At 39.4% G+C, this 18,447-nt stretch overlaps 1 protein-coding gene across 3 annotated transcripts in view; it reads right to left on the reverse strand.

The window, feature by feature from the left end:
- Window positions 1-1,296: 1,296 nt before the first annotated feature.
- The window catches only part of jph1a (junctophilin 1a), a 31,807-nt gene continuing 14,656 nt past the window's right edge, over window positions 1,297-18,447 (reverse strand). For 2 of the 3 annotated variants that reach the window (XM_030123567.1, XM_030123565.1), the window contains 4 exons: window positions 10,264-10,382; window positions 2,557-3,287; window positions 2,307-2,403; window positions 1,297-2,172 (listed from right to left, as the gene is read on the reverse strand). In XM_030123567.1, coding sequence (XP_029979427.1) covers window positions 2,323-2,403; window positions 2,557-3,287; window positions 10,264-10,382 — 931 coding nt within the window. In that variant the 3' untranslated portion in view covers window positions 1,297-2,172; window positions 2,307-2,322. Of the gene's footprint in view, window positions 2,186-2,306; window positions 2,404-2,556; window positions 3,288-10,263; window positions 10,383-18,447 lie in introns of all 3 variants that reach the window. The other variant, XM_030123568.1, reaches the window with a different exon arrangement.

Raw genomic sequence — 18,447 nt, forward strand, 5'->3', positions numbered from 1 at the left:
CATCATGCAATGTTGCATTTCAAAAAATATTCCATAAACAGGCTGTTCTGTTTAACACTCAGAATCTCCATTCTTCACCATGCTCGGGTGAAGACTGTTTTAACAAAAAAAAAAAAAAAAAAAAAAAAAAAAAAAAAAAAAAAAAAAAAAAAAGAGGGTGTGGCAAAGAAATGGTGACACATCCTACTTTATATTGTTCAATCTGATAGCAGCTAGCTGCATCACATTTAAAATACAACCATATTTATTTGAGTAATTTAGTGTCTTGGTCTGCGTCTATTGTCTATTCTGAGCAGATTCAGCAGTTAGTTTAATTGTTAATAGTGATTATGCTGCTGATCCAAATGTGATGTGCTACTCATTTTTTAGCATATGACACAGTCAAGTTTAACTTCAAAAGTCAATTACAGCAAAAAAAAAAAAAAAAACCAAAAAACATGGCCATATTAAAGCCCTTTTTCATGATGACCAATGTTCACAAACACATTTCCCATAAGTTGTACAATGAATAATCTTTGTAGCAATGACATTATGTCAGCTACATAAATAACCACTTCTAAAATCAAATAAACTCATGCCATACCTGCAACATAGACTACAATCAGCTACAATGAGGCAAGTTAGAAGCATGATTCAGGTGATGACAACAGTCAGAGTATCCTGCACACAACTAAATTAAGACAAGGATGGCATCTCAACCCACCCCCCACCCCCTCATCTTTTTCTGAGGTAAACAGCAGTACTGTTAAAGACATATAAAGGCATCTCTCCTTTCCCCTGGTGCCACATCTCCCATGGCCTCAACCTGAATAAACTCAATACCAACTTTCACTCTCCACAAGACTGATCCAGTCTCATTAGCATGCAAGCTTTGTTGGGCCTACAAAAGCATCTTATCATTGCAACTTAGTGGTATACTGGAACAATGAAAGCAAAGAATAAAATGAAGGAATTCAAGCAAAAATGGTCTTGGCATGTGTTGTAACACAATGAAACATTTATCCTTCTGATTTAATAAATAACATAAGACATTTGTTTCTTCATTTCACAGAACGAGCTGGCTTTTAAAGAGTGACCTCCTTCCTAAACACAATGCTATTGACACTCTATCCAGTCCAGTTAAATTCAAATCATTTACTTATATAGTGACAAAATAAATGCAACAGAGATTTTTCTTTGATATAATGATAGAAACTCTTTTTTGGCAAAATATATTATAAGATTAACTTTTGAAAGAAACATAGAATATATTGCACTTTTAGTAACATGAATGTGTAATGTCACGTTACAGCTCGATTTTTAGAAATGAGTACAATTTCAAAATTAAAGAGAAAACTAATTTATTCTGAGAAGAGAAGAAATTTCCTTTGCCACTACAGGTGTATGACTGCAAGTAACCAACATTCAGGTAACAACGATGAACAAAACTACAATAAAACAAAAAACAAACAAAAACAATATGTTAAAACTGTACCATGCACGGGGAGTGTTTCAAAGCAGTGTATCCTGGGTTACAGTGGACAGAGCTTGAGAAATCTGCGGTGATGAGTGGTTGACAGAGTAAGACTGGCTAGTGACCGTGCTAGCACTGACTGCTGGCAATGGCCATGCCCAGTTTCCTGCAGCAAGAGTGGTGTGAACCCCAGAAAACGCTCCAAACACCCGAGCATGCTCCCGCTGCGACTGTCCCCCCAGCCGCTGGGCTCACATCTCCCCATCAAAACGTCAGATGGCAAAATAGAAAGGCAGCTGTTTGCTCCCATCATCTAAAAGTGCATCTCCATACTCTCCGGCAAAGTCCGTCAGCCCACCGCTATCTCTGCCAAAGCAGTGGGAGTGGGCTACAGAGACCAGTGCTTGGATCAGCATACATGTGGGTTTCAATTACTTCTTTTTTCAGACTGTGTATGTTCGGTTGCATTTTTAAACTTTTTTATTTTTTTTATCTCACTAGACACGGCATGTCACCTCAGCTTTTCGACGAGCCAAAGAGTGCTAATTCACGGGACTGGCCAAAAGAAGGCCCATGACAGGTTGGTGGTAGCGTTGCCTTCCTCATTCTCTCTAGTGTCATGCTGATTCCCAAACACCTACGGCTGCCCCCGTGTCTCACTGGCGCCATTTTCATTTTTCAAGGCCGGCGATGCAACTGTACCGGTTGCCATGGTTTCACTGCAATATAAAATTGTATGTTTAAATTGAATTGGCTTTTAGTCACATTTCATGCAAACAGATTTTCACACACAGGACACTCATTTATTTATTTTTGTTAAAGCGTAAATGTCTGGGAAAATAAAAGAACTTACCTGAGAGATAACATCATCATGTCAGAAAATGGACAAATATAATTGCAAGGCCAATATTCAGCAGCATTACCATAGCAACAAGGACAGAGTTAGGACCCTGCAAAGACATAATATAGCAAAAAAGATCAGATATCACAAAACCATCAACAATAACACCAAATGATCAGTATGTCCTTGATCATGAATCATGAAAATAACTGTTTGAATGAAAAAAAAGGTAAAGTCTCTTGGATTGACACTGATACTTAACTGTTTCTTCTGTATTTTCTGCAAGCTCCATACTGGCTTTCTTTGTGTCTGCGAGGCTCTTTGGCTTTAGGGAATCCTGCTTCCTGAGTTTCTGGTCGCTCTTCCCCTCCCGTACGGAGGCTGGCTTTGGAGTGGGTGTACTATAGGATTTGGGAGGTTGTGGGGGCATGCGTGCCAGGGCCAGGGCACTAGGCTCTTCCTCAAAGTCCTCCTCAGGATCTGGGGGTGGACGGACCTTTGTTGGGGCCTTGACATAATAACTGTGATACTCAGAGTGGAGCTCGCCATTGACTGGAATAGCAGGAGGTTGTGGAGGGGGAGCGGATGCAGGGGTTGGCTGCTGAACTTTACCAGGTTTAGGGGGAGCCTTGACTTGAGGTGCACTTTCAAGCCCATCAGTAATGGCGGGCCTTTCTTCTTTACTCAGCTTTCTGCTAGACCGTTCATCTTTGCTTGTCTTATGACTTGACTTCTCATCTTTGCTAATCTTGCGGGATGATTTTTCCTCCTTGCTCGTCTTGCGGCTCGTGCTGTTGGCAAGCAGACCTTTCTTCTTGCTAGAGTGAGGCGAGGGGGGAGGTGAGCCTCCGGGACTGGTCACAGGTGAATGAGGAGGAGTGGTGCCTTTACGGTAAAAGTGGGGAGAATCTCTCGGGGAGGTTTCTTTCTTCTCAACTGGGACCTCTTTAATCTCAACGGCCTCCTTTAACTGTTGTTTAATGTAGTCTGGTCCTGCAGAGGTGAGACAGGGAGCACACTTTAACATACAGAACACCTGTACATGCAATCATATTCAACTCTGTAATATTAATATAGTGATAACACATGGGATGCACAAACAGTAGTAAACACCTTAGCACACACATACCATATACTAAAAGTACAACCTGCAGGCTCATATTATCTGAGGTTCAGGCATAGTTCAGTGATGATACAGGAGATTAAACCCAGACAGAGCCAGAGCCACTGTCCAAGAAGCCAGATTATGAAAATAGAGCACTCTTATTTTTTTTTTTTATCCACCCCGCCTGACCAGATAGACTGTGAGCCAGATATATCCCAAACTGCTGCAAAGCCTAGTTCAACTTTCAAATTAAATATTCATATAACAATATTATATGTGTGATCATTCTGCTAAGCCCGCAGGAGAGAGACAGTGATAAATAGACTGATTAATGCAAGGTCACAAACACCATTTCACAAGAATCATCCACCTCTGCATCTTTATCACCACTCATCGTCTGTTATCAGTATGTTGTTTTTCTTAGAAAGTCCCATGTCACATTAATTCTCAGCAGCAAGGCTTTTTGGATAACAAAAAACAAACAAAAAACTCAACCCTATGGTGCAGTGATGCGTCTTCTTTTCATGTGGCTCACAAGTTTATAGACGGGGGTTCAGGGTTAGTGGACACTGATGCTACCCTCTAAAATGAGCAATCTGCTTTTGCTTTAGTTCGTTTAATTATTCACTGCGGACATTACAATAAAGTGTGAATTTGAATTTAAGTCCCATTTTGCATGTGGGAAAAATTACACTTTATTTGCGCCATTGTCCTGTGCTGAATTAATATTTATTAGAGTCATCGGGCTCTTTGTTTGCCTGTTTTTTTTTTTTCCACCTTCGCCTAAATTAGTCTGTGTCAGAGTGACTAAGACAGGGACAATGCTGCTTTGTACAAAGAACATCAGATGGTCTGAGGACAAAAGAATCCTCTGCATCCTATAGGATATAAATGATTAGAAACGAGAAATGCAGATGATGATGATGACTTGATATATGTACTGTGTGTGTATATATATATATTAGGTGGAAAAATTTTGCTTATCCCAGTAGTTGAATAAAGTACAAATCCATCCTTCAGTGTACGATCTGATTAGAATCTTTTTTCACATTTCTATGTGAGGATCATCCAATGGAAACAATCTAATATTGATTTAGATTTAACACTTATTCTAGTATGCTAACTTCAAATCCTGACGGAAACAATATCCAATCCCGTTCTGGCATAAACAGCCTTAATGCGGAATCTTTTAGCTCTCAGTACGCATAAGCCTAAAGTATTTTTCGGCTGCGTGGCATTCATAATTTGTTTCATAACCGCCACAACCAATAAGACCCACTACAAAGACATGGGAGACATTTGAACATCTGAGGGGCTTAATATATCTGCTGAGTTTAATTTTACACCATAACTCAATAAGAGTTAAGGCTTTGTGGGCGGGCCTGAGCAGTTTCACACTGTTTGGGGACAGATTCCTTTGTGGGGGTTCCAGGCATTTTCTAAATAGTTCTCATCACTAAAATGACCCCAGCCACCAACAGTTAGCAACAACTTCCAGTACACTTGTGCAGCCTTGTTAAAGTCCACTATAAGCTGAGCAAGAACATAAACACTCTATTCTTACATTTAGAAATACTGGATACATGCTCAAATGATTCCGAAATTCTATTTGGGATAATCTCATGTAGTGTCTATGTTACTGGAATTGTTGAGTTGATACTTTAGCATGTGTAGATCCTTCACTGATGACTGAGATTTATTACAGAAGTACTCTACCAAGGAATCCAGCCAGGTCAGCTGGAACATGTTCTGGGACTCAATTACCCAAATGGTCGTGGTGTTTCTTTCATCTTATCATTGATCATCTGGGCTGAGTCTGCAGCCTTCCAAATAGTGTCATTAAATAGGCCATGGCATTAGTTATGACCAGAAATGAAAAATACTTAGCACATCTCAACCTAAATAGATAAAAATAAATACTGGAATTTCCACATTTGAAGGATTTTCGTCCCATTTAACTACGAAAATGTCAGTCAAGTCTACTGATCTCTCTTTATTTACCAGATGCCATTTTGTTCTGTCGTTTACTTCTAACCTTATCATTGTCTCTTTGAGGTTATTAGAATACAAGCTTTTGTTTAAGCTATGGTTGTCAGCTCTGTTCATGTTAATCCACAGCACATTTTCCGCTCCAATGAACTCTTAGCAAAACACACGCGTTGACACACACGTACACATTCATGTGCTCACACAAAACGTGGTGGATCGGCTGTGTAAAACCCAGCCTAACCCTTCCTGACCTTAATTTGAGTATAGAGGCCTGGTATCTACATGCCTACATGTCTATGTGAACTATAAGTGTGGATGGTGGGGGAGGCAGTGGGAGGGGTACAGTATACGTCGTTATTGCATCTGTTGCTTTTATGCTTCAAACTGGTCTCAGCAGAAGATTCATAGGGGCAGCAGTGTATAATCTGAGCCCCATATGAGCTTCCAGCATCTCTGGCCTCAAATGCAAACACATGTTTTCACCAGTTGTAACTCAATTTTCCATGCTGACAATCAAAGACTGACCTCAGGCAGCTAATACATGAATGATGACAAGTGTTGGTTGAAGCCTTGCTTTTACATTCATGTCAGATGAATGAAGCAACAGGAACTGAAATAAACACTTCCTAAGGCAACCTGTTGGCTTAAGTGTACAATAGTGTCTGCATGTCATCTAAAATTACATACCATCCAAATGGGAGTGAATGGAAATTGAATTTCTGGGTTTGCATTTGTGCTTTTTTTTTTTTTTTCACTTTCTTATTCCAGAATGATTCTTTACATTCTGATATTGTATATAATATTTAGCTTGTTCTGTGGGTTGTGATCTCAGCGTGTTCTTTGCACAGTTAAATTTAAGATTCATGACTCAATTTGTAGCTTTTAGATTTTCTCTTTCCTCCTACTCACACTGGCAGATGGGCAGGGGGAGCTGTTATTGTTTGGCCAGATTACATCCACTACTGTTGCATACTCACATACACACATGAATATAAAAAAAAACAAAAAACTGCATGTGTAATCACTGTTTTCCTGTTTGGTAACATGCAAAGAAGTGTCTGCAAGGGATCATGTTCTCATGTACTGAAATGTGATTGATGGCAGTGATGGTATGCTGGACGACAACCACAGCAATACTAGTATTTTAACAGTAAATTTACCTTATGTAACTTTAAAAACTACTTCCATAAATGCAACCGATGACACTCCTTTAAGCTTCGAACTTAAACTTGTCTCTCTTCGTGAAAGTCATAAAAAGTTACTGAATTAAACTTGACTTGAACTGCTGTCTTGTACCTTACAGAACATCTGCTGTCGTGAATATCAAGCGACACCTGCTCATGTCTAGTTTTTAGTACTGACATGTCCAGGTTTTTATGGCTTCACCTGGTCCAAGTGTACCTTGACTGGGTAAAATAGGGTGGAGGAAGATCCCCAACAACCCTCACCCCCCATGTAACCGGCTGAAGGAAGGGACAGCTGCTGCACATCAACCCCACAGAGGGGTGAGCACGGAGTCGAGCTCCTCTCAGTGCATAAGGATTCCAGCTATGTCTCCATTAGACCCCAGTGAACACACATCAGCCCCAAATATAGCCCAATTAACGTCACCCCACAAGCCACGCCCAGCTAACCCTCACTGCTCTCCCTCCAGGGTGTTGTGTGTAAACCAATCATAAAGGTCAGGGTCCTGTTCCCTGTGACCCTCTCCACCCTTTTGAAGTACACTCTCCCAATCTGGGTGATAATCTGTTATGAGTCTGAAATGCCAATTACAATCAACAAGGGGTTTAGACTCCAGCTTGTTACCCTCTGGGACTTATTAAAAGCTAAAGTATGGAGATAAGTGAGAATATTTCCACTGTAGAGGTAGACACTGAGGAAGCAATGCAGAATAGTTCTTGCAAAGTTACACAACTTCTTTTAATGTTGGCCACCTGTGCTTCAGTGCATGATTGTAACACAAAATAGTGATCTATGACAGAACAGAAATAAAGGGAAAACGGGTGTAGAAACAGTACATTTCTCTTTGAGTTTAACACTAGTCATTTTGCCAAGAAGCTGCAAATAGAGGAGACTGTTTACACTCAAACAGTGTATAACATGCCAAGGGACAAACACTGAACCAGCAACAAACCAGAAGTAGGCTGTTCTTTGATATTCTTTAGAACCAAAACACCTACTTTCGAACTTCTACAGATTTAAATAATTATGGAAACTGATGTATGGAAAATGGCGTTCAGCTCTTTGCAGTTGCCTGTCCGGCTGGGCTCACCAGACACACTTACATAACTGAATGTCTAAACGCTACGGCTCAAATGTCGCTCCGCATTGCACATTATTATGACATCGGCCACTCTCTCATTCATGATCTGACTTATAAGGCAAAGACGCTCTCTGTGCAGACTTGTGAACCTGGAGATCATCCTGCCTGCCAAGCATGACCACTGTTTTCCACAACACAAACAAGCCACAGGATGTCACTGGACTGGGCTGGCCATTGCTGTGGCTTAGCAAAGGGACATGCTTGAATGGGTCCCATTGTCAATCTATTTGTCACCCACTATTTTGTGGTGGCTTCTGGCAAGGGCCCAAGGTCAGCTAGCTCATAGACCTAAATATATTTCACACAGCGGAGAAGGCGAGGCTCACTGGTGTACCTCTTACACACCAAATAAAAACAAATTACAAAGGTATGACAGAGCACTTTCAAGATGGATTAATGATACCTATCCAAAAGTAGATGCTCTATTACAAATCCAAACTGAAGTGCTCTTAAAATAGTATCATAATTATTTGAAATCAGAAAAACAAGATAACTTGAGTAAAACGTTTTGTCGTGATCTTTGCTTCGTGTTAATGTCCTCCCTTTGACCCTGTGTTCCACCTCTGACCTTGCACAGCACAAGCCCTTTAACCAAAAAGGATCTGAACTCTTCTCTATTTATGTTGTATTATATGTCCAGTACTGCCCTGTAAAACTCAACTTACCTTGTAAACTAACCACAGTTGAGTTGAAACCCTAGACTGCAAGCTACTGTGTAGCATGGCACAGTGCCATTTAAACCTCTACGCAGAGAAAAACTGAGAAGGTCTGGGTAGAGGAGCCAGCAGGCTTTCTTGTCCATCACATACTCTATACCTGAAGGCTATTTCTAAATGACACTAGGACACAAGTTTGATGTGATCTGAAAAAACAACATTTCAGAAATAGGAGGCATTTCAGTTCTCTCTTTTTTTTTCTCCAGCGGTTTATGGCTGCGGACTTGAATAGTGTTTCAGAGCTGTTACAATGGGCCTTTAAAAGCATAAACAAGGCTTCTACCCAGAGTACAGTAGTCTCCTTCAAACGGGCACAAGGACAAACACAGCCTTCTTTGTGGTGTTGGAAATCATCCTCACTATACCTAGTCTTAGATTACAGTCCTGCAACACCAATCCCTACGCTTTTGTGCATCCAGAACAAGCTTATTACTGACTCAGACACAGCCTGAGTAAACAGCTCTAAAACTGTGCAAACATCATTATTCATAGAAAGCAAACCCCCCCTCCCCCCGCCTTAACGGTTACCTAATTCTTAAAAACACAGATGGAATGGATACATTGCTTGCTTGAGGATGTTGTAGTAAAAAGGACGGATAGAGGCGAGGGGGATTTTAGAATAGCTTGGCTGGGTAAATGCCCTACCACTTGGGGAAAGTCATTCATGTGTTAAAGCTCCCTTGAGGTCAGTGCAACATTCTCAGCAAGAGCTGCAACTGGATTTCAGTTAGGCCATATACAGTAAAATTCAATAAACTGAGATTTATTAAAGGAATCTAGGAAAGTGTTTGCCTTGTTGGTCAATCTCAGTATTTTCTCAAGGTGTATTTATTTTATGTTCACCATTTAAATTTTAAAAAATAGCGGTGTTTTCTCTTTTTTTTTTTTTGTGGAATTGTTCCGTAAACCACCATGTACATACAAGTTGCCATTTTTTAATGTCATATAACCCTAGTACAGTGGTTCACAACCTTTTTTGGCTTGGGACCCCATTTTAACATCATAAATTTCTGGTGACCCCAGACATTCAAAACAGAGACTTTTTTTTTTTTTTTTTTGCTAAAGTTAATTTGTTTTTGATCATGTATTACTTTGCTATACTATGTTACAAATAAAGGTTAATTTTAGACAAAATTTAGGCTATATAATGTGTATTATTATGGAAGGAGGCAGAAAAGCCAGGCTGAGATTACTATACAAAGTGAGAATTTTATTTTCCTTGGTCAGGATATGTACAGTCAGTCCAGCTTGGATTTACAAGGCTGACAATTAATACTGAACAAACAATAACTCAAATTATGAATTATGAAAGAGCTGCAGCATCTGAAACCGACCACAATGAACATTTGAAAGATAAACAGTACTACAGTGCTTCAGTTTCAGCTTCACAGTTTGTCATGTCTTGGGATGGACTGGGACTGTCTCTCTCAAATCACTATATATATTTTATTAGCAAGTTTTTTGTTTTGTTTGTTTGTTTTGAATCGATTACTAGTAATTTCAGGCAACCCCATTTGAATTCCAGGCGACCCCACGTGGGGTCTCGACCCCAAGGTTGAAAAACACTGGCCTAGTATGTCTGACTCAACACTACTTTAAGAATGTGTTTGCATGCAAAGCTAAGTAAATGTTCAAGCTGCAGTGTTTCATTGTTGTTGTGTTTTTTTTGGCATCACTGTACAAAAATTTCATAATTACCTTTCAGAGCGTGAACCCATTTAGAAAGAATAGAGACATTGCCAAGGCTGTGTAATGTTTGCACTTTGCCTGAAGAAGCAATCCTTATATTTAATTTATATGTGTTGTATATGATAGTTTATTTATGAAGATTACCTGGTTGGTAGAAGTTGGGTGAAAGCTCCCTTGCAACTGCCCTGGCAATTTCAGAGTCATGCACAGCAGAGATGGCGGCCTGGTCTGCAGCCTCACTTTTTGTCCTGGCATGGGCCGTTCTGGAAAAGAATAGATAAATAGAAACAATAGTAAAGTTGCATGTTAAATCGATAGTGACGACATGATCAGGATAGTGACTGGAATAAAAGGAAAACAGTTAAAGATGAGCAATTTTACAGACACTAGTAGACACACAAGTACATATCTGTCGATTTCACAGACAAAAAGATATAGCATTTAGATTGTGTAAGACACCCTCTCACTATCACTGATGCAACTGCTTTCCTGTGTTATCCTTGTCTGACCTTCCATCATTCCCTCTCTTTCCTCAACTTTGAGCAGTATCACACGGTCTGTCTCTCTTAGGGATAACATAACACCTCCCCTTGTGCTTCTATCTCAAATCCAAATCCTGATTTTCCAAATGGAGCACAGCCACATCCAAGCAAGACCTTAATCCAGTCTGGGGCACTGCGTTGCTGCTGGATCACACGGGAAGAGCACCCAAACTTCATGTGTGTACACATACATGCAAATAAGATTATGTTACATATTATGATTGTTGAAACACAGACCTTCAGTAAAAAAGAAATAATACAGAATATGAATGACAGTGACACTGCAGTAGATAAAATAGAAAGCAGCAGGTAAAACTAACATATTTAAAGCAATCATGTTCTTCAGTGTATTTGTCTGCATCTACTCTACTATGGTGATGCTCAAAAACCAAAAGGGAGAAGAGTAATACGTATTGGGATCAATGTAAGCTTAGCATTAGCACTGAGAGGTATTATGGGAGCACACCATGGTAAGACAGAGAGAGGCCAGGGGGTGACCTGCTTAACAAATCCCCTGAAAACTTTACTGTGAGATATTGTATATGCATACTGTATGTTTGTTTAACTAAAGAAGAAGATGCATAGACCGGCAATGGAAGACGTCTCTTTCTGATACACCCGATATTTAAAAAAAAAAAAAAAAAAAAGATTAAATTCTGCAACATGCAAAAAGGCATTATTCAAAGCCAGTGGATTAGTCAGTGAGTGTATGAACAGATAGTGAGTGAGGCCTTTGCTGCAAGTGCTCAAACCATACATGACAGTGCAACATGGAATGCAAGAATCCAGATGGGCTGACCAAGTATCATTGTAAGTATTGACAGCTGTTCCTGGTACCCTGCTTAATCCCACTCATCCATCTTCTCTCCCCCTCTGTTTTCACCATCCCTCCTCTCTTTCAATCAATGCTACTGTTCTCCATCATCTGTTCATCCATTGATGCTGCATCACTTGATTCGGCCCCGCATTCCCACTCCCCCTTCATCTATGTCTTCTGTCAGTGTGACCCCAACGGACAGATGTCTCTATTTCAGCCTTATTCTCTGTCCTTGGACTCAGGGCTGTCTTGTTTTTGACAGGCTGCAACGGGGAGATATTAAAATGCATGAGGAGCCATATGCTGGTGCAAGAGATGGGCTGTTTCCTATCCAGAAATAAGACCCAGCATTGCTCAGAGACAAGGAACACAGTCAAGCTGCATTTACACCACAGCCTCTGGAAAATATCCACTGACCAGCTGCAGACAGACATTTAAATTTAGGAATTTCACAGGAACTAAGTCACACACAGTGCATTGCTTCTTGCTTTGAGCTATTAAAATACAGTAGTCGGAAAAAATTATTAGACCACCCCTTGTTTTCTTCAATTTCTTGTTCATTTTAATGCCTGGTACAACTAAAGGTACATTTGTTTGGACAAATATAATGGTAACAACCAAAATAGTTCATAAGAGTTTAATTTAAGAGCTGATATTTAGCCATTTTCCATGGTTTTCTTGATAATAACCAAAATGACTTAAGTTCTTACATCAATAGCTATGGCATTGTACTGCCAAAAACAGTGCTTTTAGGCATTCCGTGTTTTCTTTTCTGTTTTAGTCACATGATACACACAGGAGTTAGTAGTTGACTGCATAACCATTGTTTTTGATGACTTTTGATGGTCAAATAATTTGTTCTGTGACTGTATGTAGCCATTAAACATGCGTAACTAAAGTCAGATCTAGCCTTATAGACTTTGGAATTTTGCTGTTAAAAATTTACCTTAAAGCATTCAAGTTACATCACACTGCTAATCGGTGCATTGAGGGCACACACTTACCAAAACATCTACAACAACGGCATGCAGGCTTCTATTTATGAAATGTGTGAAATGTGCAGCCGAGTGAAAGGAGGCATGAATGTGTCATGAATGTATAAAGCATGCCCATGACTTATTGTAAGGATCTTAACAGTTCCCTTTAGGTAGAGTGGGCATAAACTTACAGGCAGACACAGGAAGCGATGCAGACTGTTCCCAGACAGGATGTCTGCGGGTGGGAGGTGACAGGCAGAGAATGATGGGAGTAGAGGTGTGACAGAGCAGTAGGACAAGAGGAGAGTGAGTGAAGAGTGAAATGGAAGGCGAGAAAACATGGGCATGTGGAGTGGAGAGACGAAAGGCTTGGTTGCTTTTCCTGCTGGCATTGATAAATATCATTCTACAGACTCTTACACCTTCCACAACGCATGAAGTGTTAACTGTGATGGGTTCTATCACTCAAACAGGAGGTAGCAAGCAGACATGAAGACAGACAAACATGTTTATTGTGATGTCGCACACATAAGGAAAAGGGTTGAAGAGGAATAGTGGTCCTTCCAGAGCGTTTAGGAAGTTAATTTCTTTTGATGACAGATTCAAGGAAAAACTCTGGATAAAAAGTAACAATATGCAGGGTCATGACTGACCTTTGGAAAAGTTTGAGGTTTTATAACTTGTCAGACAGCCTGCAACGTCTCTGCTTGAGGCCAATCTGCCTCTGAATATAAAACAACACCTGTTCATGTCTAGTTTGGGGCAGTGCAGGTGCACCTGTCTGGTGTTGGTGCTAGGTCCAGGCAAATCAAGCTATTTGAATCCGACATGGACACAAGCATGCATAACACAAATGCAAAATCCAACATGGACATAAGCATACATAACACAAATGCAAATGGCACACAAAAACACATGGCTTGTAAAGATTTGGAAAAAGGTGGAAAGAAGTACGTTTAAAGTAAATCCTTTGAGACAGAAGTTCCATTTGAAAGACAATATTGATGAAGATCTGGTGACATCCATGGCTGTTTCATTAGCGTGACAGATGAATTGTGTGAAAAGCATTGAGTCACTTTGGCAGTAATTGTGGAGAATGTTCTTTCTCTCTGTGGAACATGTGTGCATCTCATTGTGCATGCTTGAGATAGAAGGAGGATGAGAGCAGGAAAAGAAAAGTGAGAATAGGAAAAGAGCACAGACCCTAAGGTATGTAAATGTAAAAAAGGGTTTTGGGAAACTGGAGAGAGACCAAGTGAGAGAGTCAGACAGAAAGAGAGAGAGAGTGCCCCTCCGAGGGCTCCTGGGTATTTAGAACTGCTGAGGTATGCATCTCAGCTTCTCTAATTTTACTGTAGGGTTAAATTTCAGACCCAGGCTCCTAGGCTGTCTATTGCATCCTCTTTAGGGTTAGTCATATGTTAGCCTGCTGGAGAGTGTGTGTTTTTGTATATGTACACGTCTGAAAATTGCGTGTGATTGCACGCCGCGTGTATGCACATTCCCCTGAGTGAAGCCTCAGTCCGTCACTCCCCAGGCTATGGCCTATTTGAGGAATCTCTCTCACATATGCTGACACAGATCTGTACCCCCTTCGCCTCATGAGCCCACCCTCCCCTTTCTCTTTCCTTCATCTTCCTTCTCTCCATCACAGTGGGCCCCCCCCGCTTCCCCCTCAGTCCAAGCATGGTAACTGGAATGCTGACTGGTACAGTATATAATAAGACAGAAGAGAGTCTTGACCTTGTCTGTGGTAAACATCAACGTTTAACTATATTATATATATATATATATATATATATATATATATATATATTTTTTTTTTTTTTTTTTACATCATCACCCTCTTTTATCACCCACATCTAAAAGAAACTATCATCATACAGAAAGGCTCATACTTTAAGATGATGATGCTCTTACACCGAATGCACATAACCTGCTTAAGAAAGTTAAAGTCCTGTATCTTGCTCAACCAGTCCCTTGGTCCTGAGTAGCAACACAGAAATCTGTACAAATTAGCACTTAGCTTGCCCTGCACATATCTCTTATATCCGAGCAGGCCTGCTATTGAATTCCAGGCTGGTGCTAATTCAGGATTACTCAAGCATGACTAACACCATTAGTGGTTAGCTAAAACCGACTCTGAAATTATTCAGGAATTATTCCTGGGCTGAAGTCTGGGCTCACATTACCAGGGGCTGCAGCAGTGGGGACAATGGCTCAAGCAAATAAGGCTTTAAATGGGAGACGGGGTGGCTGTTATTATGCGATAAGCTAACTTTATCCTGAAGACAGAGCACTGGTGATGTATAATGAGGATGTTAGGGCTTGGTCGTGTCTAACAGATTCCACATACTATAATTGAAGTATTTTGGATTTCAGGACACCCTGTTGGTTTTGGCAGGCCGGAGCTCTGTGTTCATCCCCCTTCTTTCTCCTTTCTGTACTGCCATGCTTTTCAGTAACTGTAGCAGGGCTTAAAATAGAAAAACAATATCACTTTCTCAGATCAGTTAGGCTTATTAACCCATAAAGACCCAGTGTTACTTTTCTGATAGTTCCCAAATAGATTTTTCCCTCTATTTAACCTTTCTTAAGTAATTTATCACCATTTATTATGATATTATCCTCTACATTTTGCATTTTTCACTATAAATGATGTATTTTCCTATATTTAATTTGGATGTTCATGAAAACTCAGTAAATTCAAAGGCTATTATATCAAAACTTTGTATCAAAAATGAAAGAAAAAGTAACTTTTTCAGCAAATATATTGATAACTGAACATAAAACAAGTGTCTCCATCCGCTGTCATTGATCCAACTCCATGGGTTTTACTGGTGAATCAATGTTGCTGAAGATGACAGTGTTTCCATGTTCACTACAGAGCCTCTGACTGTCCAAATGGGTCATATCTGATGACCTTGAAAAGATGCCAAACTGTATTTTACACCAATTATTTACATGTATTGATAAAATTAATAGATCAGCAGATATTAAACATTTTAGATCAGTAGATGGTTTTGTTTGTTTGTGGATGTTTGGGTCTTTATGGGTCAAATTCTCCCTAGTCTTATAAGCATGCACAACAATCCAAAGCACTTCCAAAATGTTTTTTCCTCATGTTTTACCTATACACACAGGTATTGTTTGGTGTATAAACAAGCCAACAAAGTATGGTATTCAAATTCAAGTAGGCACTCAGGACACTGTGATGAGCAGCAGCATAAAGCAATGAAGACATTTGAATAAATTGAACATGGCGAGGCAATATGAAAAACACTTGCAGGGGTGAAAACATAAGCTTGGGTGCCAGGAAATGGGACAATAACTGAGTGTCTGAACAGACCTGACAAGTGTGCAAGAGAAAGGATGGAGACAAGTTGATAATTACATATTCTGCAGAAGCTCTGAATCAAATCAGTTAAATTTACGTCACTGTAAGACACGTGGCTTTAGTAAATATGTGTGTGCACATATGTCAGTGTTAAGAACTAAAATCCAGGCTTACGTTTTCAGTATCATTTAGCTGTATAACTTGCGGCTTCAGCATTACTTTTAATCCTCACATATGTTTTACTCATGATACAAATTCAGAACTGGCAAAGAAGAACAGATTGAAACTCAGCCTCTCTAACTTCATTTCTGAGAAGAAGAATGAGTAGAATCAGATTTGATTAAACAGAAAAAAAAAAAAAATCCCCAAACTCCTCTGACATTTTTTGACTGTGGATTACAAACAGACCTAATCTTCCATTAGTGCTTTCTACTCCAGACCCCTGTACTGAGACTTCATCTGGCCTGTAACAAAAACACAGGTTTGAGTCTGTGTGTACATCTGCATCAGGATTTTAGCATCGTGTAGGTGCTTCTCACAAATACAGGAATTAGGCCTGAGGACATGAAGAAAATATGCAATATGTTATAATATGTTATACAGTTGCGGAAAAAATTCTTAGACCATCCAAAGTCCTCAAAAACAATGGTTATGCAATCAAGTACTAACTCCTGTCTGTATCATGTGACTAAAACAGACAGAAAAGAAAACATGGAATGACTAAAAGCATTGTTTTTATCAGTACGATGCCATCGCTATTGATGTAAGAACTGAAGTGATTTTGGTTATTATCAAGAAAACCATGGAAAATGGCTAGATATCAGCTCTGAAATTAAATTATTATGAGCTATTTTTGTTGTTATCATTATATTTGTCCAAACAAATGTACCTTTATTTGTACTAGGCATTAAAATGAACAAGAAATGGAAGAAAACAAGGGTGGTCTAATCATTTTTTCCGCGACTGTATACGTTATAGCAATATGTTTTTATATATATATATATATATATATATATATATATATATATATATATATATATATATATACACATATATATATGTCAGGGTAGAGACTGCGATCTGGTAGGATCGGCGATTCTACCAGTAGAGACTCCGATCGTAGTCTCTACCAGTAGAAACTCCGATCAGAGTCTCTGACCCTAACCCTAACCCTAACCCGATCGGAGTTTCTAGTGGCAGGATCAGAGTTTCTACCAGTAGAGACTCTGATCGGAGTTTCTACTGGTAGAGACTACGATTGGAGTCTCAACTGGTAGAATCGCCGATCCTACCAGATCGCAGTCTCTACCCTGATATATATATATATATATATATATATATATACTGACATAAGTGAATCTAAGGTTACCTGGTGGCTATCTGAATAGCCAAATGGTATGAATGCATCTGATAGGCCACATGCTTCATCTGAATGCATGGTACATACACTGTAAATAAAATAACTTTCCTATGCATCGTGTTTCTTATATTTTGTTTATTGTATATGTTCCTATCACATTGACAAACTGTAATTTAAAGTGCAACTGTCTACTATAGGCCAATGACAATAATAAGTATGCATTTCATTTCCATGTTTGTGATGGTCTAATTTGTTTTTCCTCTGAGTGCTGATGTGAGTCTTCATGGGTGTGATGAGAGAGTGACACAGAATCCTTTGCTGAGATGATCCCTCTGGTTTTGGTGAAGGGCAATGGCAGGGATTCAGACCTCAGCTCTGTGCTCTTTGTGTCAACACTGCTGGTGAAACATGGCCACAGCTGATACAGCTAATGACACACAGGGGGAGGGCAGTGATGGCGGATAAGGATGAACTACACTCTGCAGAAAAAAAAACATGGCTGAGATGTTTTGAATCTCAGATTTTGGATTCAGTGTTGCTTCTCTATCTCATATATGCTTTATTTCCCTGTATGTGGACAAACATCAGATCTTCCATGAAAGCACAGTGTGAAATATTGTTTATCCTTCATTATATCTTTTTATTATCTTAATGAAAAATAAAATCCTTTTCATTAGACTCAGACTGACTAAATTAACTGGTGATGTTTTCATTCAAGGATTAATTTTACTTTGTGGCTGTCCAATAAAACACGTAAAACAGATGAAAAAGCTATTACTGTTTATTTTACTATTTCCTTGGCAAATTTTAACAGCTGTAACCAGATAATGTGGTATCCTAGCTGGAGAGCTGACACAAATTTTGTGAAAAATGTCACAATTTTTCATCAGTTACATAACACACTGCCTTTTTTTTTTTTTTCCAAACATGAATTTGGAGAAAAGCCCAACTTCTAAAAAAGTCAAAATCAGAATACTAAATGAAGCTCTGAATGGGTTACAATCAATGTTTCTGTCAGAGGCAGCATCCCTCTACTGTTAACCAAGAAGCCAAAATCTGATAATGAAGCAACTTAAACCTGTGTTGTGTGTCATTAAATATGCATACATACACACAGATACAGACACACAAAGTGGATCTACTTATACAAGTCACAGTAGGCTATCCTATGATATGGAAGCATTACTCATGCATGTTTAAGTCGTAATATAAACACAGAAAGGTTTTCATACATGTTACAGTGAAGTGCATGATGTGTAAATGATGTGGTAAGTGATTACGATTCACTTTGTCTC

Source organism: Sphaeramia orbicularis, chromosome 20 (assembly GCF_902148855.1).
Source record: "Sphaeramia orbicularis chromosome 20, fSphaOr1.1, whole genome shotgun sequence".
In the NCBI taxonomy this organism is placed as follows: Eukaryota; Metazoa; Chordata; class Actinopteri; order Kurtiformes; family Apogonidae; genus Sphaeramia; species Sphaeramia orbicularis.